Raw genomic sequence first — 22,390 nt, forward strand, 5'->3', positions numbered from 1 at the left:
GATTTGTCTCCGAGCACAGCGATAACAAAGCAGGCGAAATTTTACAAATTACAAATCATTTGACGTTAATAACCTACAATTTGCGACTAGTCGACGCATTAATGTTATTAGTCGATAAATTATTATTCAATTCGTCGTTCCTATCCTTTGATACCTTAATTTTCTCAAATTAACCCTCTTTTACAATTTTACAATTTGTACATAGTTATTGGTTTCGTGTTGATTATATCGATCGAGTTGTCATCCATGCGAATTGCTCGATGGATCGGCGATTCGCACGTTCGCCCGTATCGGCTCTATATACCGTACGCATTGAGAGAAACCGTGGTAGAACAAGAAAGCCGAGATAATCGTAGGATTTCGATATTTTCGCCGCAGAAGCACTCGGTAATCATCACGCGGCAGCAATATGGAGGACATAACTGAAACGGTAATTGTTATAGCGATCGTTAACACATCGACGTTGAAAATGGGCCGAACGCATGCGCGAACGAAAATAGCGAGGCTGAATGCGTTCGGTTAATCGCGATGGTCTGCCGGAGGATTAACAATTCCATTGGCGTTAAGAGCGACGCGCAACCCTTCCAGTTACCTCGGCTGCTGCCGATTCAATGGGGTGGTTAATGAATTTAAGCTATCTTCGTACCCACCTCCATCTGCACGATGCGCCAAGCTCCGCCAAAGCTAGCCAGGATATACGCGGATCCTTCTATACGCATTCAGAGCCAGAATGCACGCGCTTGAGTTCATTCGCTCTAGTTTTACGTCGTATCTTGTGTGCGTTGCGTCGCGACTTCTCAATTTGAAAGTTCAACTTGTAAATCTATTTCTAAGTTTCCGAGTACACGCAGTCTCGCGAAAGTCATCGAACGCTTGTAGACATCAGGTTGTTTCTTTCGTTTCATAAGGTGACAATAGATGAACAACAATTTCTGTTTTATATTATTTTATCGAATTAGGTGTGATCCATTTCGTTCTATTTCTATTATTATGTTCGAGCATAATTCGATAAACTAATATTGTTACGTCTCGAGGCTTACTATAGGCCGTGTTCCTAACACGGTTCTTTTTTGGTACTACAGTATCACAATGTAGCGATAAGCGCATAGTCGTCGTCAAGCAGCGAGTTCTAAAAAACATCGACTCGTCTTCGGTCCGTTATTTTGCCTACACGAAAAAGATGGCATACGCGATCATAGGCGCGAACGGTTGCGAGACCCGAGCATGGTCAGGGTCGTTTCCAAGAGAAGACAAAGGAAACGACCGAAGAGCAATCAGTGTCATACGAGGAGTCAAACCGAATGAGTCGAGAAATACTATAAAGTCGAGTCGAATTATAATAATAAACTAGTTGTACCATCGTTGAATCATTTGTAGCGCGTGAACTATAATTTTAAATATTATTAAAAAATAGAAGCTTATATTAATTCAGTGTTACAATCGTTTGAACTACCTCTGTTATCCTAATCGAAACAGAGTGATTCGCGGCGTCGACTATCAAAATTTACGCCTCTCGCTGATGCCTTTCCTCGCGGTCGCGTCTCTTCGCGAACGGTCGTAACAAATATAAAACAAAAAACATTGTGCGTCTATTATTTCCTTAAAAACGAAAGAAACTTTTCGGACAACCTAATACATTACGCGTGTTATAGGATACTTTGAAATTTCATTGGCGTTGTTACGAGACGCGACCGTCGTAATTATATCGGTGAAACTTCAAACAAATCTATAAAGGATCGCGAGATATAATGCCATATTTAATATTTATTATGTGTTTGAGATTCCAGTCAAATTAGGCTTCGCCAATAATTCCATTTACGTACAATTACCATAAGAGATATTTGGATCGGTTCTCTCGCTATCGATTGTACGATTAATTCTGAATTATTCAGCGTACAAAATTGATACGTTGGATTCGTAATTTTGAATAGCTCTGTATGCTACGTCCTACAAGATCGATTCGTAATTCTAAATCACTTGATAGGCTTCCGGTCTATTTCAATGCAACCGTACTCGAGGTAGATTGGTCGTAGATGAAAATGTTGGAAAGTAGAGTCGCAGGTCCGTTAACTGGGATTCGTTAACGCGTAACAGGGCGTAACGTATGTTTTGCATTTGATGAAAATGTGTTCAACGGTGGAATAGACTTCGTCTCTCGTGGCGTAGCGCTAACCTCTCGTGTGTCGGCCGACTGGGACGAAAATCAGAATTTATCACGCGTCGTTCGCGAACATGGCCATCCGCTAATCCGTTTTCTCCGCTTATTATCCACCATTAAGGCCACCAGAGAAAGCAGACCGTAGCGGAATTCTTGTCTGGAAAATTCTCTTCTGCAAACTCTTCTCAACTGGCAAGCTCTTGGCAAAACCGCGGATTTTAGTTTGTTTTTGTGAAAATCTTCTCCAAAGAACGTGTTTCTCTCGTGTCTTTCCTTGTGTTTTTTATTTTTAGATAGCGTTGCGTTCCTTTCGCGTCTTTTTTATCTTTTCCATTTGAAAATACCGTTGCTTTCTTTCCTTCGCTATCTTCTTTTCGCCCTTTGTATCTTCTAATGGAGAATAATAGAAATTTAGTCTCCGAGATAACCAAATTATCGTATATGTATCAACATATTTCGATTTAAGTTAGAATCGTAGTACGTCGATGAAAGAATAAATAGAATGCCCGTTTGAACGAATGCGCCTATGTCGGTCGCATTTTCTTACTTTCGACAGGATCCGTCGAGTTTTACGATACACACGCACGTACGTTCGATTCCAAATGAACCAGGATAAGTGTAGCAAAGTGTTTGAGAAAATAGACACGATTTTACTCGTCACGAAAGCGAATTCTATTTTTACTTGATTTCCAATTCGCTGGAGAATAAACAGCTAGTCGGTAGATTAAAACATTTCCTGAAATTTCGCCGTTCCCTGCTATCATTAACGAACGTTTGTCAACCGAACGTATTTATCAGCCAAATCGACGTAAACTTTTTCCAGACAATACTTCATTTTTACACGCGTTTCGGGAAATTTCGATACGACCACACGCGAGCTTCGATCGGCGAAAAAAATGTCTCGCTATGGAGTTGAAAATTCGACGAGCGCGTGGGGACATCATCAACGAGGTTACGTGACCAGTGAAATTAATTGCATCGCGTTCAAACGACCGAACAGAGGCAAAAATAGAACAAAATATATGGATTTAAATATATATGTTGAAACTACGTTCTAAAAGCGGAATAGTCTACGATCTGTGATCATTTGCTTCGATCGATGTTCGATCTTTAACTTGTCTATCGAAAACCATATAATTAAAAATAACGTAGACAGCAGAACGAAGGAGGGAACTAATTAAAGTCCGTCTGGAAGCTAAATTAAAAGTAACGAAGCACGGAGTTTATAAAGACAATCAATAAAAGCTAACGGGAATGCTTAATAAAAGTAGAGTAATATTTTCGCTTAAATCAATTCTGTCGGAATAAATTCTTGCGTTTTCACGAGAAAGACCGAAAAAAAAAAAAGAAATAAGTTTGGAGGCTTAAAAGAAGCTTTGTATTTTACGTTTTAATCTTTCAATTAAAGGAACCTACGCGAAATGTACGGCTTACATAAATTTCGAACGAGAACGTCGAGGCAAAGGTTGGCGGGTTTCGATAAATTTTACATATTTTCATTCAAATATCGACTTATGAAGTAACTTAATTTATTGCACGAGCGTGCGGATTAACTGCATCCAACGAGAAGCTCCACGGAATATCGTGTTTCTCTCGCAGCTGTGTTGTAAAGGTTTTAAGGAAACTTTAAACTTCAAACGCGTTGTAGTTGGTGGTCGAATCGTGTTGCTTGTAAATCCAGCGAACAGAACTCAATCAGAGATTTCTCCATTAAATATACACATACTCGCGAAAGAATTTGGACATTCGTAGAAACATTTTACGAATATGTCGCGTGTGTTATACGAAACGTTTGGAAATTTCATTTGATTAGTATGTCAGATTTAATATATACAAAGATATTTTCTGTGGTAAGCGTTTAAGTACTTTTGCGAGCCAGCGTACATTTGTTTCAAAATTACATCGATATCGTTTGATAATTGCTGGAGAAAATCGAACAAGTATTGTAGACTTTTGTTGATTTCTTCAGCGGAATTCGATAGAAAAGGACGATATCGCGTGTGTTAAAAATCTGATTTGTCTTATCGTCGTTTGTTGTATTAGGTTGTCCGAAAAGTTTCTTTCGTTTCATAAAGCGATGATAGATGAACAACAATTTTTGCTTTATTTCATTGAATTAGGTATGATCCATTTCGTTCTATATCTATTATTATATTCGCGCATAATTCAATAAACTAATATAAAACAAAAAGACGCTGTGCGTCTATTATTTCCTCATAAAACGAAAGAAACTTTTCGGACAACCTAATAAATCAAAACGTAACGGAGGAAACGGAAAAGAAGTACGAAAGACGCTAGTATCTGTACGAAACTGTAGTGGTTTTACGCTTGAGCAAATTCTCAGTTGCGTTATCATTTTGTTGGAACAAATTCGTAGTTTCTGAATTAGCTGTACACACGATTACGTTAGTACTAACGCGCTGTTGCCTCATAATGGTAATCGTGATTAACGTAGCTCATAGGAAATGCAAAGGAATCAACGATTCGTGAATAAACGTTTTTAACGATACACATATTACACAAACTACCGAACTGCAGATTTGTTTTATGATGCTCAGGTAGAGTTCCGTTAGAGTTTCTCAAATTGCTCTTATAATTAAATTGTGCAGCTTACGATTAAAGTAAAATAAGAATAAAAATAAGATAAAAAAGAAAATCTTGTAAATCGTATTTAATTGAATCGTATAAAATTTCTGTTATTTTTGTGCTATTCGATCGATATCCGATGTTCTTTCGAAAAACGTAAAACATCGTTGCCATTTCTTACGTATCGAATTGCGGTGCGATGAAAATTAGAAAGCGACCAAAGAATTAAGAAAACGACGCTTATAGGAATTTATTTACGAAGAATTATATTTTTCTGGAACGTAGCGACGGTAGTAACAGCGGTAATACTCTTTGTGCCTGACGTACGCGGTACAATATCCCTGCGACTATTTACCTCTAACTTAATCTAATTCATTCCGTCCTAATTCTACGTTCCAACTGTGATAAAATCTCGCGAGACTAGAACTTAATTGCATTAGTACCCTTGCGCAACCGAATGTCTTCATTTTGTTTCTCCGCTTCTTGTTTCAATTAAAATATTAATTTTCCAACATGGAAGTACATTAATACAATATTATTGTAGCGGATTACGTCCCTTTCTCCCTTAAACACTTCAATTTCATTTTCCAAACCCCGTAACGTAATATTAGCGTAAAATAATATTCTCCCTTGTTCGCAAAGAAAAAAAAAAAAAAAAAAAAAAGAAAAAGAAAGAAGAAAGAAAGAAATCGAAAGCTAACGATAGGAAAAAATCGAAATTAGAAATAGGAGAAACGAAAGATAATAAAACGTTGGTGAAATCGAACATGGCTTTGTATGGAAACGAAAATAAAAGGAAGTAGTTGTAGTTGATCGTCCTTGGAGTTGGTTGTCCAGGTATAATAAACGAGTTCTCGTGCGATTTGTTCGCGGCCGCGCGTGCACGTAGAAACAGAGGCTTACACGGTGGCATGGTGTGACACGTATTTTATGGTTGTGTAGAACATGGCCTGGCCAGGTTGTAACGCAGTTGTTTGCCGCGCTTGTTACCGCTAACTAATGTATTTCCCGCCCATTCGATACCGCGATCCACCGATCAAGGGATCCACTGAAAAACGATACAAGTGGGGGATTAGTAGAGTGGTAACGGGGAAATGATAAAAAGTACCGGACAAATTGGACGTTGTGAACATAGGGGATAGTGGAACGGAAAGACCATGACGATTTCCAAGTCGCTGTTCCCGCTTGTTTACTAGTTTTACCGACAGCGCACGCTAATTTGTCGCTTGTTATACAAAGTGTTTCAAGTAGAGAACATATTTCAGAATCGTATATTTAGCGATGCTTACGGCTTAACGTACAAAGTGTTCCAAACGTGGAACATCAATTTACTAATGGATTTCAACTCTCGAGGCGCGAGTGACGCCGAAATCGCGTCTACTCGTTCTCTTCGTTTCTTCATCCTCTCCCACAACAATTTACGTCGACGTATGTCCGCGCGAATTTTTACTCGAAAGTATTGAAATAATTAACGAAAATATTAAACGAAATACCGTACGTACGATTCTTTTTGTTCGATGCTGCAAGATGTAACTTCCATAAGAAATTCTTGGAACGTAACGATAGACACGTTCCTCGATGTTTGACCGAATCGTTGACGAAAACGTATAAAACATGCCCGAGACGGAACGATAAATCCGTTTTAATCAACAGGAATATTTCACGCGCGAGCGTTCGAATAAATAACCTGGCGCAATAAGACAAAAACAAGCGAGAGGAAGAAGTAAAATACGGGGGAGAAAAATCTCGGAGCACATTTTCAAAGTGTGCACGACTTAAACGCGAGCAACATAACGAATGAAGAAAATAGTACAATACGAGGTAGATGGGGGAAAAAGGAAGAGCGTAGCCGAATAAAAAGGATGCCGCGGAGAAGAACAGACAGGGAAATAAAAGCTAGCAGAGGGGTCGAGTAAATTACAACGCGTAGAATGTCCCCCGGAAGGGAAAGGCGCACGGTGTATCGCGGTTGGCGAGAAGTTGTTCGTTTTTTTCCTGAACAGAAACGAATGTCCAGCGTCATAGGAGCCCGCTGGTATTTATTTTTTCTCTCGAAACGGTTTTTCGATTCGTCTATCGGCGATCGATCGCCGAACAACGCCGCGAGATCGTTTGTCGAATAAACCGCAGAGCGCGTGTGCTTTTTCTCTGGCGTTATTCGTGGGCAAAAAGGAAAGCGCGGACGCCACCGGCATAGAAACAGGGTCAACAAGTGCCGATATTCCGCGATGCATCTGCACGAGTAGGAATTTCAAGAGAAACTGTAACCTCGGTACGCGTAGTTCACCATCCAGTCGTATCTGTGTCATTTTTTCGCAGGATCGATCGCTGTTCCGGCGTTTTCGATGGGATCCAAGTTGAAATTCGTTGCGTTTGGTTATCTACTTGGAGACTTGGCCGATTTTGATGGGTTTAGACGCGGGAAACGGGTCGACGTTGAAATATTTCGATAACTTGGAGATTTAGATGCGACGCGAGTTGCGCGTTGAAACAACTTTTGAATTTGAAATATCGATGTACAGATCGCGGATGTTTGGACGTTTATAGGAAATATAAGGGCGTACAGGCTGTAAAACGCGTATAATTTACGAGCATGTACAGAATATTCGAAGTAAAGTACTCGTTATAAGGATCGTAACTTGATCATTCTTATAAATCGTCCGCGCTATTCGAAGTTTCGAATAAATTGATTCGCGCAAATACAGAGCAGCTCGTTCGTTGCCACAGGCAAATTTTATTTGTTGCAAAGGCAGTACGAAAGTGGCGCTTACAGTAGCTTGGAAATGAATATGAACATTACTCGGAGCTGGCGTCACCGAATAAAATTTCTGTCTCGACGCCATAAATCAAAGACGAGATATCTCGTAGTCGGCAGTGAATAGGGTGGAACGATGATCCATCGTTAAAATAACGAAACGGGTCGTTCGTCGGTCGTCGCGATCGATCGTACGAATCGGTCCATTGATAAATATATCCTAAAAACAACGAAGCAGTCGATAAAATTGTATCGATGGAACCTAATTAACACGAATATCGAAAGGGTAACGAGTGACGTGAAAAACGTCAGGGTAAAACGTTGGGGTAAAAAATGAAGAAGCTCGAAACACTCGTAGAAGAACGTTATCATAGATTAATTTATTAAATTTGCTTTTCAAGTAACCATAGGCAATACGACTGGTTATTTCACAACGTAGTGAACAACAGTTAGGCGAACCGCTTCTTCAGACTCGCGTCGAACGTAGAGACATAAAATGCAACGTGCGCGTGTTCGCTGCAATTTTCGCAGTCGTTGCACCTATATACATCTATTTTTTCCAATCATGCCCGACTAATGCGACATAGTTGAAAGAAAAAGAGGCAGTCGACACATATACGTAGCTTGAAAAAAGCTACGAATGAATAGGGACGTCGGAAGATCGTGAAAACTGATAACAAATGCATCGTGTTTATTCAGGTTCGCTGTCGTATTAAGAAAAGTCTTTTGTTCTCTCGCCAACGTCATGTCGCTGTTCGAGTTATTAGCGTTTTTCCTTTCTTGCGTCGGCGTACAGTGATTCGATCTCAGCGTGGAAGGCAAAAGAGAACCGAACGGTTCTCTCGGTTTCAAGAAGATATCACGGTGCTCGCTCGAACATCGATATTTGTCCGATATGAAAATGTTTGTGAAAATAAATGTACATCGCATCGAGAAGCGAAAACGTATCGCCTGGTGATATTTCTGAACGCATTCAGTCGTGACAGATTTTGAATGAAACGTACAAGGTGTGCTAGTAGCAAAACGTGTTAATAGCGTTAGTATTAGTCTATGAAACGATGCTGGAATATTCTACGAGTAAAAATAAGAAGAAGCTGTTGCATGTTTAAAGACGGAATAACGAAGGATTCGTTAAAAAATATGATATAATAAAATGATAACAAAGGATTGTGCTTCTTTTAAATCTAACAATTAGACGTGTATCGCTAACGGGATTAAAGCTGAAGGAGTCTCGACATGGAGCCTGGGTGAACAAATACGATGTTCTCGAGCATATCGACGGCATTGTGGTCGGATAGTGCTACTTAAGCTTTAACCTTTGAAGGAATAGAAGATTCGGTGAAAGGATGGTCTGTATTCGTGTATCGGGTCGTTACAGATAATTCTTTGCCTCTTGATCAAAAACGGAACAGGAAAGCTGTTCGAGGTTCTGTCCGGATTACTTTTGTAAAGACTGCCTTTCCTATTCACCGAATTTGTTCGTTAGAAATAAAGACAGAAAGAAAATGGGAGAAAGAAACGTGATTCGCGTAGCCGGTGCATCGATTGCGGTGTCGGTTACCTAAAATACAGGCCCCAGTTTTCGTATAGCCAAGCCGACATCGAAATAAGGGAAAACCACTCGACTGAATTTCGCTCGATGCTTCTGTTACGCTAAATTTGCGAATTCTCCGTCCTTCAGACTTTCTCCGAATTATCCGCGATCACTCGACGAGAGTGTTCGATCGCGGATAAATTACACAAAAAACTCGAAAAGTACTTGTGTCGATCGAGCTGGTATTTAAAGATTCGTGAGAATTGTAATTTTCCTGACTTCCCCGTGGGCTATCTACGTCAACTTTGAACCGTGGCCAGCAATGTTGATAAAATTATCCTTCGGCAAACTATTTTGCTAATAAATTTTCGTAAACGAATAATAAGTCGACTTTAAGAAAGAACATCAGTTCGTTTTTCAATACCAGAAATTTGAAAGTACAAAAATGCTGAGAACGCGCGTAGCACACGAGAATAAATCAAATATCCAAAGTCTAAAGTAACCTAAATTGTATGTCCGATGAAATAAATGTGTGTCCGAGTGTATGATACTCGTTAAAATATTCAACGCGCGAAGAAACGTATCTTTCCTTAGGCACCAGTTCCATGACGCTATTACCGAAATAATATGTCACATGATTCAGCTACTCGTTACGAATCCGAATAAATCACAACTTTGTACGAAAGGAACGATCGAAGTTTCATCGAAGACAGTTGACGGAATGTGGCAGTTTCCGCTAGACTACTGCGTCTTCTAGCAGTAGCCTGACGGTAAGCGGTAGATCGATCGATTTTGGCACTAGGACCTCGGCAATTGTAGTTTCGAGCAATGTTTGCTCAATAAACCTCTGTGGACCCGACAAACTAACCGCTATTAGCCGCGGGCTCTCGAGCTGGAAGTTATTAATTGCATTGGTGGCACGGACCCCCGTGTAAACCATTGGGCACACGAGAAATTAGGGTGTTCCTCGTGAAACGCTGAATAACTGAATCGCGCCACTTGCACGAGCTGCACTTTGACGACGTATTGCCTGTCCGTTCGCTTCCGATTATTAAATTTCACATACGGCGCCCGTCGTCTACCCGTCTAACCGATGGTAGTTCTATCGATGGAGATCACGTGTCTGTGAAATTATTATTAATTATCGTCCCTTCGGTCGCTATTGTTTCCTGCGACAATGGAGAATGCCTGACGAAGGATCAGTACTTGCTTAATGGATGAAACGGTAGTTAGAAGTCACAGCGTTGTAAATTATTTAGTTCGCGTTCGTTCCAGTCGCTCGAATCTCTTTTTAATCCTTTTTTATTTACTTGGTTTGAAATACTCCTTCAAATTCTGCTATCCTAATGGATCAAGTCTGTTAAGGTCGAGGTTGACTGATCGAAGAACGAGTGGATGAATTTGTAATGGAAAATTATATTGAGATAATTAAAGGTATAAGTATAATTGTAAGTTTATGTTGATTCAGATCCTTACTCTCTTAGTGTTACTAGACAATGGAATGATAGGGAACACGTCCATATGTTTATAGCAAAAGGACATTACCAAAAAAGTTAAGCTGATAGCTTGGGCTAGAGGCTACAGGGAACGTAAATAGAAATCTGTTTATTACCCAAAACATAATGTATATTCAAGGGTACAATAAAGTGCACCTCTCCTTATTTAAAATATTTCTAAAAAGATGTAGAGTTTTTCTTCAAGTAGTTACTTCGACAAAGTCGCTGGACTTTCAATAATTTCGAACGTTTTACTGATATAAATTTATTGTTTTATTTGATTTCTATGATTTATTTGATTTCTTTATTTAAGGAATTGGGATAGAACATATTGAGATGAAAAGTAGCGACGACTTTGGAAAAAAGATTCATCAAGATCCATATTCAAATGTACGTTGTTACCAACGTTTCTTTTTATTCGCGATAGTAACAGAAATATTATCTGCAAGGTCATGTAAAAATCGTATGGCTAAATAGTTCGGGTTAATTTAAATGAAACAAGCACGCGAGTGTGTTGATTTTATGAAATTCATTTGCGAGAGTTTATTAAGCGTTCACGTGTGTAAATAAGTTGAAACAAGATTATTATATTAATTAAACAATATAATATCCGTTCATGCTTAATGCAAAATATTAAGAGGAAATTTCATTAAAAAAAAAAAAAACAACGTATCCGGTGGAATTGTAGTCTACGCACGGAATATTTTTATCGAATATCACATTTTACGAAAATTTGATACGCAAGTGTTTCGTGTATACATTTCTTTGTCGTTTTTTCTTTCCCAAATTCATAACCATGCTCGAATTTCTTTCGCAGTATTATATTAGTTTCCGTCACGAACCTCGAAACCCGAATTTAAAAAATTCACATACACGGACTCACGGTAACGTTCGAAATAAATTTCAAAATGTTTTATGCAACAAGTACAATACGGCCGTAAAATTCTTCTATGCTAAGCATTAAAATACTTTCGTGAGCCGCTATGTTAGTGTAATTGCTATTAAATTGGAAAGATTTAGCGCGCACGAAGTGTGCCGCATTTTAACACCCGTACGATTTTCCAACGAGCTGAATAACGACGCAATTAATATAATGACATAATGAAATTTTTTCCCGGCTAATTGTTGAATTATCGCGCTGCGAATAAATTGTTGTCCGCAAGTTGCGATGGAAGGCATGGCGTGTTGATTGCACAGCGTTGTAACGTGTAAGCTGTGCATTGCGGTAATCATGCGTATGTTGTAAGCTTGCAGTACCGCGAACGATGGACTATCAGTAGCGCAGTATGCAGTGTAAGCTTTGTAGCGCGTCTAGTAGAAATTTTCAGCGGAAATAACGTTTCTGACAGTAATGAAATATGCAAGCCGGAACACGTGCAACCTAACCGTTTATTAATAACTCTATTTATAAGTTGGTAACTTATTCTTACAATGGCTTAAAAATCGCAACGAATAAAATAAATTTCGTTCGTTGGCCTGCTATTTCTATTTGTTGAAATTTGAGCTTTTTAGTTTGCGTATTGTATCTTTTCGTTTATTTCTCAGAATTGTATAAGAAATCGTATAAGAGACTTTCAACGTTTATTTTACATTAAGTTCTTTTTTTAAGTTCTGTTTTTCTAAACTAGTTTAATGTTAAATTGTATTTAAATTAATCCAATGATACGCGTATATTCGGATGTGTATACCCTTTAATGTTTTTTTTTTTTTTTTTATTATCGTGTAATTTGTACTTTACAATTTGTCCAGCTGGACATTCGGTAAATTTTTCTAGCTTTATCGCTAAATAACACGTGTATGGCTACCTCCAGCGGGATACCATCGTTCTTTAATGTCGGGAGGAATTCTTCAATCTTTATTTGTTATTATAATTTTAAGTTGAAACGAACCTCCATCGATGTTTCGTACGCTGGATAGAAAAAACCTCACAGTCCACTTTCTAAAATGAATGAAAATTAATCGCTCGCGTACAAACGCTATTTCACAAGAAAACGAACAAATCGCGTAGTTCTTGGACGTGATAGCATTAAGCTCTTTTCGCCACGATCCTGTCGAACGATTAATCCGCGCAGGATTTTAAAAAATGTTTCGTGTGCTCGTAACGAAAGCGAATGCATGTTCTTCGCTCATGAACAGATCACGCTGGCGTGTTAGTTTCGCGCGAATTTGTTTTTCGTTCACCGTACGAAGCAACAGTAGGTTGTAATCCAATCGCGAGAGGACAGTACGAGAATAAATACTGCTCTGTCCGTTTATTCCTAACCCTTTTTCATTTTGTATTTGCCGTTAGTTACACGCGATAACGCACTTGCGTAATTTCTAGCCTTGGTCAGCTTTCTCGACGAATTAACGCGAAACAAGAACGACACGAAGAAAAGAGGAAATTTCATGGAATATTTCTTTCGTTCTTGAGATTCGTTGTTCGATGGTTGCGTTGTATGGTGCAGAAAATAGGAAATAATTTCTCTGTGAATCGTGTTAATTCTTTAGTGTTCTGTGTAGTTGTTTTACAAAATTTCTTTTATTATCGTTCATATATAGGTCAGTTAATATCACGTTTAGGATACTTACGTCGGATAAGCGTTTGGGAGTAGGGTGCTTAGGATAATTAACATTCAGGAGCAGGCCACTTTTGTAAGCATTCTGTTACATTGTAGTATAAATAATTGAGTGCGCTAATGTTGTGCAAGCATCACGATATCACGTACATTACCGACCGCTTCTGGGTATTTTCTCGTTAATCCAAGAAACCCAAGAACACTTACGAGTTTAATGTGGTAAAACATGGCGATACTCTGAAACGTTTTATTAAAGAAACATTTTTAGTGTATACAATAGCAACGAAGAAAAATACAAATCCTGTTACAAAAAATGAAAAACGAAAAGCAAAATATTTACGTTTCTTCGCTCTTCTCCCTCTTGTTCTCTGCACTATCACCTGGATTTCGTTAGACACCGAAGCGAAACTTTTTTATTCGCACAACTGCCACTTGTCGCGCGAGTACCACCTGCGTGAGACATCGAAATAATTTGGAAGTTTCTGGGTAGAAACGACAGCTGTTAGAACAGTTTGCCGAGGCAAGGATGAGAAGAAATTGTTTGTATTATGGTGGCTGTCTAGTCTAACAGGTATACAGCGGCACACGAGTATATTTCAACATTTACCAGAGAAAATTTTGATAAACTCGTTACGCGAATCGTGTGAAATTTCACTAGCACTGTAGTTTCTGTACTCCATGATAATTATGCAAAATAATTCTAATATTTTACAAAGTTCAAAGTTTTTAAAATTGTTTTCGAGGAGTTTCGTGTAACGCGTGATGATACAGGGTGGGGCGATAATCGTGGTACAACCGAGCAAGGGATGATTTCAGCTGAAAGGATCAGAAAGACATTTGCTGTAACATTTTGTCATTTGAAGCTTCGTAGTGGAGAAAATCAAGTTTGAAGATTTTCCCAGTATATTTCAATTTTTGCTAATTGCGGACTAAACGAGCGTAAATATTCGACAGAGGGTTCAGCTACGTTTGAAAATAAGTCGCGAGCGTGGAATAATATTTTTTCAAAAGACGCTTCATCTTCGAGAAAAATAAATTTGGAAATGTATCATGCGCGTGTACAAGTCGTCGAACGGAAAAATCTTATTCCACTTTTTTTTACTTATCTTCACGCGTATAATAATCTCCTGTGGATTGTTTATTCATACACCTAGCCGATATTCAGCCAAGCGATAGTACACACAGTTGACAAACTTGGAAACTCGATTTTCTCAGAAACGAAGCGTCGTATGAAAAATGTTTACCCTATATTTTCCATTTATCTTTTCACTTAGAATCGACCATTCCCTGTCCGGTTGCGCTACGGCTATCGCTCGACTCTCTATGTTCGTTGTATAAAATGTTTCTATAATATTTCGTACAAGACACGTAACACACTCTTGTAAAAGACTGTTATAATCGTTCGAATAGTTTCGCGAGCAACCGCGAAGGCTTACGCCTACGGGTATGAATTCTACGTTAGATGGAACGAATTGCGACGACCCCGTGAAAGGGTTGCGAGGGTGCGGCATGACGGTGCGGAGTTCAAGAGTTGCCGATAGATTCATTAGGACGGTGGCATCAGGAAACTTGAGGGAGAAGCGTGTTTTCGGTCGAACTTCCGGTCAAATTGAATCACACGGAATTTCGTGGTAACAATCTTCTATTTGACTTGGACCGACCGTCTGATTTACCGCGGCCTTTGAGTCTACATACGTCGTTCAAAGCGATTGACTCGAACGGGAACTCGCTTTGTCTGCCTGACGAGTTTCGTTCTTCCTACGGATTCTTTTGAAACGACTGGGCAAATTGGTCTTCCTTTATTGTTCCGTTGCTCGTTTTTTAAACGTTTCTCAATACGTTCCGCCAAAGTTGCAATTGTTTAGTCCGCATTTGTCCCCTATGGATTTTCTTGCGTTAAATTATTTTTGAACTGGTGCGTTCATTAAAATCTTCGTACGCGTGTTAGTTTATTTGCTGTTTCTTTTTGCAATCTCGTATAGCGTTTCTACGATATTATTCTACACTCGTACTGTACGATCTTATGTAATTTATTTCTTAGGTAGAAAGTAGGAAACACCTTTCAATAGCGTAATGATGGAGAATTGACAAAATTTCGAGATAAAACGTAGCTACGTTTATTGGATTAGTTCACTGATTTTCATCCGATGATCATCGAATAAAACGTTACGACGGCCGAGAGATTACGTGGTTACGTTTCCATTATTTTCTACTTTCTTTCTTCCTCGTTATTTCATAATCATCTCGCTAAAATCAATGGAAAATGAACTTGTTCTACACGATGTACGAACTTTTAAACACGTACGAAAAATAAAGGCGCGTTGGATACGAGCGATAATTTTAAATACAACAATACACGCGTAAAGTAAATTATTTTAATACCAGTAAAAAAAAAAAGGAAAAAAAATTGCAAAGCAGAAAGATATTCTATTAAATGTTCTACCGTATTTGCATCGGTTTCGCCTGAATTTCAAATTTGCATTGACCACGAACGTCCACCCTTCGACAGGAATTTTTTTCCCCTATACATAATTCAAATGAAATATGAATTTCGAAAAGGGGAACGGACCCGTTAGAAATTCATTAAGACGATATTTGCAAAGAAGCGAGACACTGGAGAGTATAGCGGGCTTTTCAGTGTGTAAAACTGTTAATCCGGCTGGCGAAAGGGTCGATCCTTTTTCTGGGACGTATACATAGATCGGCGGAGTAACGCATTGATCTCTGGGCTGGCTTTGTGTCTCGTGAACCCGATTGGGTCAGCCCCAGGCAACCGGAGGTGTTATTTCCAAGTCCAGGGGGATTTCGGTAGGCTTGCCGGGATCGTTTGACATCGTGCACCGGGGTAGCTTGAGTATAATTAACGACCGCATTCGTCTTGTTCCACGCTTTATCTTTAATTATCCAACGATAAGGTTCAATCGTCCGTGTCAATTTGTCGACATAATCTATCACTGCACGCTTCAAGCTTTATAACTGAAAGATAAGATTTATATAAAGATCTCCATTTGAAAATTGAAAAAGGAGAATCTCAAAACAGGAGGATTTTACGAGTGAAATGTTACGAAATTCGAAACACGAAACGCGAAGGTAAATAAAGTTAAACGTAAAGAGAAGATACGAATAAAAAATGTTAAGGTTATTCGATGTATGTGGATACAAAGAAACGCGTGGATAAATTGTAAGGTATTGTAAGTATATATATATTGTGAATATTAAAGTACAAAGTGTGGAATACAACGTGAGCTGGTCCAGATCCGTTACCCTGAGACTAAAAAAACCTTGAAGTCAAGTCGCACATGTACCGCTTATGGTCTGTCCTCGACGCATTCTTTTGTCTATGCGCTGTCGATGGCTTCGGTGCTTGAGAAAATTAAAGACCAGATGTAGTTTTCTTAGAAGTGGCGACCACTTCGACAAAAAAGAAAACGAATAAAAATGTATTGATCGTGTTTTGCTCGTGCGATCTTGAAATATTAAGAATCGATACTAAATATGGTTGTATTAAAATTTCAGATCGGAAGGAGACGAGAGGCACCGCGTCTCAACTTTCGAAACAGAGATGAGTTGAGAATCGACTACGATGTTGAGTCGTCTTTCGGCCGTGGTGGCCTCCATTTTGGTTCACCAGCTACATGTTTTGTGTGCCGCCACCTCATTAGGTAAGCGTATGCAAATTTCCAACGGTTAATTGTTTCACATGGTTAAATGTCTTTTATTCGACTCTCTCCGCTCTACAATCCTACTCTTCCATTGTTCGTACCATAAAACTAACTTACATATCTTTTATGCGAGCCAGTTAACAATATCGTGGAACTTTGTATTTTTTACTCTTTCGTATATTTTGTCCTATTTCGCTTTTATTCGAAATATTCGCGTTTAATTCGATTTACTTGAATTTGCTAGATACGCGGGATAATTTGATTCGAACGAATACAGGGCAGCTGTCAATATCAATTTTACATTGTTCAAATATTAGCGCGATGCAGATTTTTATCAAATTGGAATCAAGGTTTGCGGATAAACAAATATTCCTCGTTCTATCGAAACAAATACATAGTTCCGAAACGCTCCTCCTTTTTTACATTGTTCGACAGATATTTCACACTCTATTCTGCGACACTTGCACCAGCCGTTTTACAAATTGGGAATATATTATTTATTGTCGACTGATCGAATCAACGATTCTTCGGCAAATAAAACTGAAAATAATAATGAACTTTAACAAATAACAAGCGTTAACGCGTAATCGCTTATAAACGCCAAACGATAAAATAAAAGTGAAAAATTATTTTACATATTTATAACCAAAGGACAACGTACGAGTTTAGTGTTAATATCGTATATGTCTTTGAAATACAATTGTATACAACTGTAGTCGCTGATAATCCTCAGAGGTGGATTAAATAAATAAACTAAAAAAGAAAACAAGGAAAGAAAAATGGTAAACGCCGATAAAATATTTTTCTTTCCAAATATTCGATAGAGAAATCCGAATAACTCGTAAACGTTTCTTTACTTTTTCGTAATGGATAGTAAAGAGGGAAAACGTATATATTTGGTTGGAAAGTAAGTGATTGCGGATTTTGTCATTCGATGGTAATTAGTTGCCAACCCAATATTTGTCGTTTTTAAATCGGAATTTAAAAGACGAGTCTTGTTTTAACGACTGCTGATAGAAATTCGATCGGGTCGCGGTTGGTTTCTTCGGTTGTGTTCGTGTTAGCTGAAATTCAGGATATCCGGTTCCTTGTCTCATCGAGACAGAAAATATCGAGGCGCGATTGCGAAAGTCAGCTATCAGCGAGGGGTCGATTATACGCGTTGAGTAACGGGCTGTGGGACGAACGGTCCGCTTCCAGACATTGTCCTATAATTTTCCAATTAAGGCATTGGATTCCCATAAATCCCATGGCCACGGATAGGATCCATAAATTCGACGCTGTACCGAGCGACAAGTCACGTACAGTTCGATGTGGTTTTCGATTCGAAAACCGCCACTTACGTTGTTCAATTTGAAGTTGGAAAATGTTGCAAGAAAATTTGATCGGTTTAGTTTATTTCATCTTATATCAATTACAAATATAAATATCTAGACATTTTGAGTAATTTGATAATATTTCCATTTATATCCTTTCATTGATAAATATATTATTTATTACAGTTTCTTCCTTTATTATATTCCTCGCAACAAAAATTGGACGAAAAAAGGAGTCGTATCATCGAAGCAGTTTAAAACGCGGTCGCCTGCGCAAACAATTTCCTTTGTACCACGGAGCTTGATGCGAACCGGTCCGGTAATACTACGGACGACATTCCCGAGACGTATTTCGAAATCCTGACCGGTAACCGCGTTTATCCTTCTTGCAAGATTATGTGCATCCGTCTTTCTAGCAGATATTAGAAGTCTTTTCGTTTCTTCTCTCTTTCGCCACTCTGTATATCCGTATAGCCGTTGAATTCAGCTTCCGAGATTGGTCCTGCCAGAAAGGACCGCTTCTCTCTCTCTCTCCTTCTCCCTTCTCCCTTCTCCAGGCTCTTTCTCTTTCTTGCTTCAAGCTGATAAATTTTCCCAGGATTATCCCGTCGTCCTTTCTAAAATCGTTTGAAACTCGAGCAGAGAAATCGGTTTGGCCAAACCAAACGCATCGACAAGCTTAGAAAAGTGTAACGCAGTAATCGTAATACGATCGGTGCGAGGAAGATTCTACGTGAAAAAATAAGTCGAAAATGTAGGTTAAAGTTTGTTCGTACGATCATTCGTTTCGAAGAAAATCGAGCTTGAAAATTTGTCGGGTGCGCTTGCACTCGGATAATTTCGGAGTATACAGCAGCGAATAACAAAGAGGAGGAATTTTCCACGGTTATGAAAACAAATCAAAAATGTAGAACTTCTAGTTTGGAAATTTGAAAATTAGTCGAGAACGAGGACAAGGCGGATTCTTAATTAAATACCTATGTTCAAACTCTATTCCCTTGAAAACGAGGCCTTAAATATTCATCCTATTCAGTCGGCAATTAGTCAATTTCACACGTAAAAAATAAATTTTCAAATTGTATCCTGCCCCCCCAAAAAACGGGGTAATCGCTTCCTCGTACTACGATCACTGGAAGGGATGGATCCCTTGTGTAGCAGCGGTCGAAAATTCGAGGAGAAACCGAGATAGTTTCGCGGTTAGATACGTTAAAACGGTTTTTCGGCAAATAACTCGGAATCGAGTAGTATCTTTTTCACCGGTGGAAATAAAAACGGCTGGTTTCTATGTTGTAAGTCTTTCCGGAAGAACGGCCCAACGCCGTTTCAACCGCCGAATTTGATGGAAAGATATTGCTTCCCCTTGCGGTCTCTCGAATTCTACTTTCCTTACTTTATTTTCCTCGGCTGGCTGTGTCTCTTTCAGCCGCCACGGCCTTTATAACCGACGGAGATTGCTCAGTTTCTCCGGTTTCGACTCAAAGGAACTTTATTACTTTTTCCAGCTTTTCAATCGCGGGTAACGCGACAATAATGCCGCAAAAAATCGCTTACTTTGTTACATTTCACGTTTCCCTTAATTTTAATGCCCCGTTCTCCGCAAAGCAGAGATTTTCATAGGATTCTAAATTTAGCAGCTACTCTTTCAACGACCAATTCTAACGTTACTTCTCGATTATGTAACTTTAATTCTGCTGCTTTCATCTAATCCCGTCGTATTATATCACGTTCCGTTTCTTTTTACGTTAATTCTTCTTCTTGTCTTAACGAACGAACAACCTTTCGTCTCGTACTTCCTTTTGAAGGCGATCAGCTTTCGCGTTCTAAGAAAACGTTTCACACAAAGGTGGAGCGAAAAGGTCACGAAGAAGGCTAAGAATTCTTCCTTTATTTTTGAGGTGTTGTTAGTGAAGGTGCCCACGAGAATTACTCTTGATGTTCAACAAAAAAGGTTTATTAAACTATCAACAATCAACAGTCAACGGTCAACGATTTACGATCATCGATTAACTATCAACGATTAACGATCAAGAGTTAATAATCACGTATCTCGAATTGTGTTTGCTTCGTTATGACGTTAAACCTTTCGCACTTCGCAGTTCGGGGCAGAATGAATCTTTTGTTCGGAACCAAACGCATTCTTTTCTTTCCTGTCCCTCGATATCCCCACTACGCGCGCGTTTATTAGATGTCCGCGACAATTGCCTCGAATGCATTCTTCCGAATATTCGGCGAAAGAACCGTAGGGATATCGATGGTACTGTAACATCAACCACATCCCAATCCCACGTCAGAGGCCAGGCCGCGCTTCGGAACCGATTTCTCTTTTTTATTTTACGTGACACACGCATTCTTCTCGAACATTCGGCAAAAGGATCGTTGGGATATCGAGGGTTCATTAGGCACCTCGCTTCAGCGACATACATCGTCGCCGAGCGCCGCCACATCTTTATTTCCGTCATCACCCCGTCGGTTCCGAAGCGCCGCCTGATCTCTCATGTGGATTGAGATGTGGTTGATGTTACACGTGCGTGGCAAAGGTCGTGGACGCCTTACAAACGCGTGGATAATGGGGATATCGAGGGGTGATAAAGAAAAAGAATCGGATCCCACCAAAAGTCAAGTTGTAAGAGCTTAGGTCTTGAGAAGTCGCGGTTGGAGTTCGGAAGTGAATTGTAATCAGTGTAAACGAAGCGTTAAGAAATAAATTCTCTTTTTTTTTTTATTATCATTATTCATCTTCGATTTTCATTTTTTTTTTATTATTATTTTACGTGACAGTACATTAGACATGTTGGCCTTACGCTTTGAAGGTACAGCGGTTTGTGTCGCGAAGCCGTTGGGAAGTTCCGTGGTCGAGTGCCGCCACATTTTAATCAAGCTTGTGATATTTTTTTTTATTAATGATCCACGTGCTGTATATACAACGTGTACGAATTGTCTCACTCGTTATTTAAATATCACAAGAGAACGTAACGTTTGAAAATGTTGAAAATGGTAGAACGGAGTATATTAAGATATTAAAAAGCACAGAATGGAATAAATATGCTAAAATGTCGAAGTGATTGGAAGTTTTAACGGTTTAGCGCTTGGTAAAGTATAGCATAGGTGGCTGGAGCCTTGGAAGTTTTTAATGTTGTTCCAAGTTTTTCGATTTTTAGAGGAGCGTTTTTTCCGTAACAGGTAACGATTTTCGCGTAAAGTTTACGGTACAAAGTGTTTTGTATGGAGTTTAGAAGCTACCGTAGCCTCAATCTCAGTATGCTCCTGGGAGAAGGTTTTACAACTTCAAATTACTTTTACGTTATGAAAGTTAGCGGTTCCTATGCTTAGACGTTCGGGTTTAACATCTTACCGTACTATTTCTTATCAAACTAGGTGGTACATATTAATTACGTTTATATATTTGGTAAAGATCGTTTTAACTTGCAAGTACGACGTTCTCTACGATTGTATTCATTTAAAGTTTTCTAAACGCTCTATGTGTGTTACGAACGTAATTTCGAAACACATCGATAAATAAGACGACGCGATTTTTTCAACCGAAAGCAAACCCGATAAACAAATAATATATTTATCTGAAAAAACTGAAAATTTTCTCTATTTGTCTTGACAGAAATATAGAAATTTACGTGTACATCCGTTTAAATATCCGGCCGACCACAATGTGCGAATTGCGTGCTATGATCGAGATACTGTAGCGCGATATTTCAATATTTTCGCTCCTTAAACATTCAACGAACACACCGTACGTTTACCATCCTCTGTTATTCTTTTATTTGATCGAGATTGGAACGTCAGAAACATCGTGTTCGGGTGAACGCGTTGAAAAAGGACAGTAAATTAAGAGCCCGCGCGTGTTTCAATTTTATTCGCGACGAATAGCTGCGCGATCACCGCGGCAATTATGCAAGAATTGTTTCGATATATGCGCAGGCATACGCGTGCATATCTGGGCATCGCAGAGTGAAACGATGCGAGAAACACGCAGCTGCGAGCCGAAGGCGATTAAATTAACGAGCAGCACTTCATTCCAGCCTCGGCGAAATTACAAACCGAAGAAAGAGCGATTAAACAGAGTTATTATTTCAGTAGTCAATCGCGTCTTTGTTCTCGTGCATTGCATCGATCGACTGAAATCTACTTTCGCGGATATGTCGTTAACACTACAACTACCGCGCCAGTCAAATCGGCTGATTTAAAATTTTATTTTAAAATTCCTACTTGTTGGAATACAACCATATTACACGCATAGGCACAAATGCTCTTACACAGGCATCCATACAGGCATTTGAACAGGACACTTACACAGGTCATACTCATTACTG

The 22,390-nt window shown here is 39.1% G+C and overlaps 1 protein-coding gene across 3 annotated transcripts in view; it reads left to right on the forward strand.

Annotated features, from left to right (window-relative positions):
• Positions 1 to 22,390, forward strand: part of LOC139994167 (zwei Ig domain protein zig-8) — a 349,732-nt gene that overhangs the window by 75,922 nt on the left and 251,420 nt on the right. For all 3 annotated transcript variants that reach the window (XM_072016560.1, XM_072016562.1, XM_072016561.1), the window contains one exon: positions 16,604 to 16,749. In XM_072016560.1, the coding sequence (XP_071872661.1) occupies positions 16,671 to 16,749 (79 nt within the window). In that variant the 5' untranslated portion in view covers positions 16,604 to 16,670. The remainder of the gene's footprint in view (positions 1 to 16,603; positions 16,750 to 22,390) is intronic.

This window comes from Bombus fervidus, chromosome 14, assembly GCF_041682495.2.
Source record: "Bombus fervidus isolate BK054 chromosome 14, iyBomFerv1, whole genome shotgun sequence".
Lineage (NCBI taxonomy): Eukaryota > Metazoa > Arthropoda > Insecta > Hymenoptera > Apidae > Bombus > Bombus fervidus.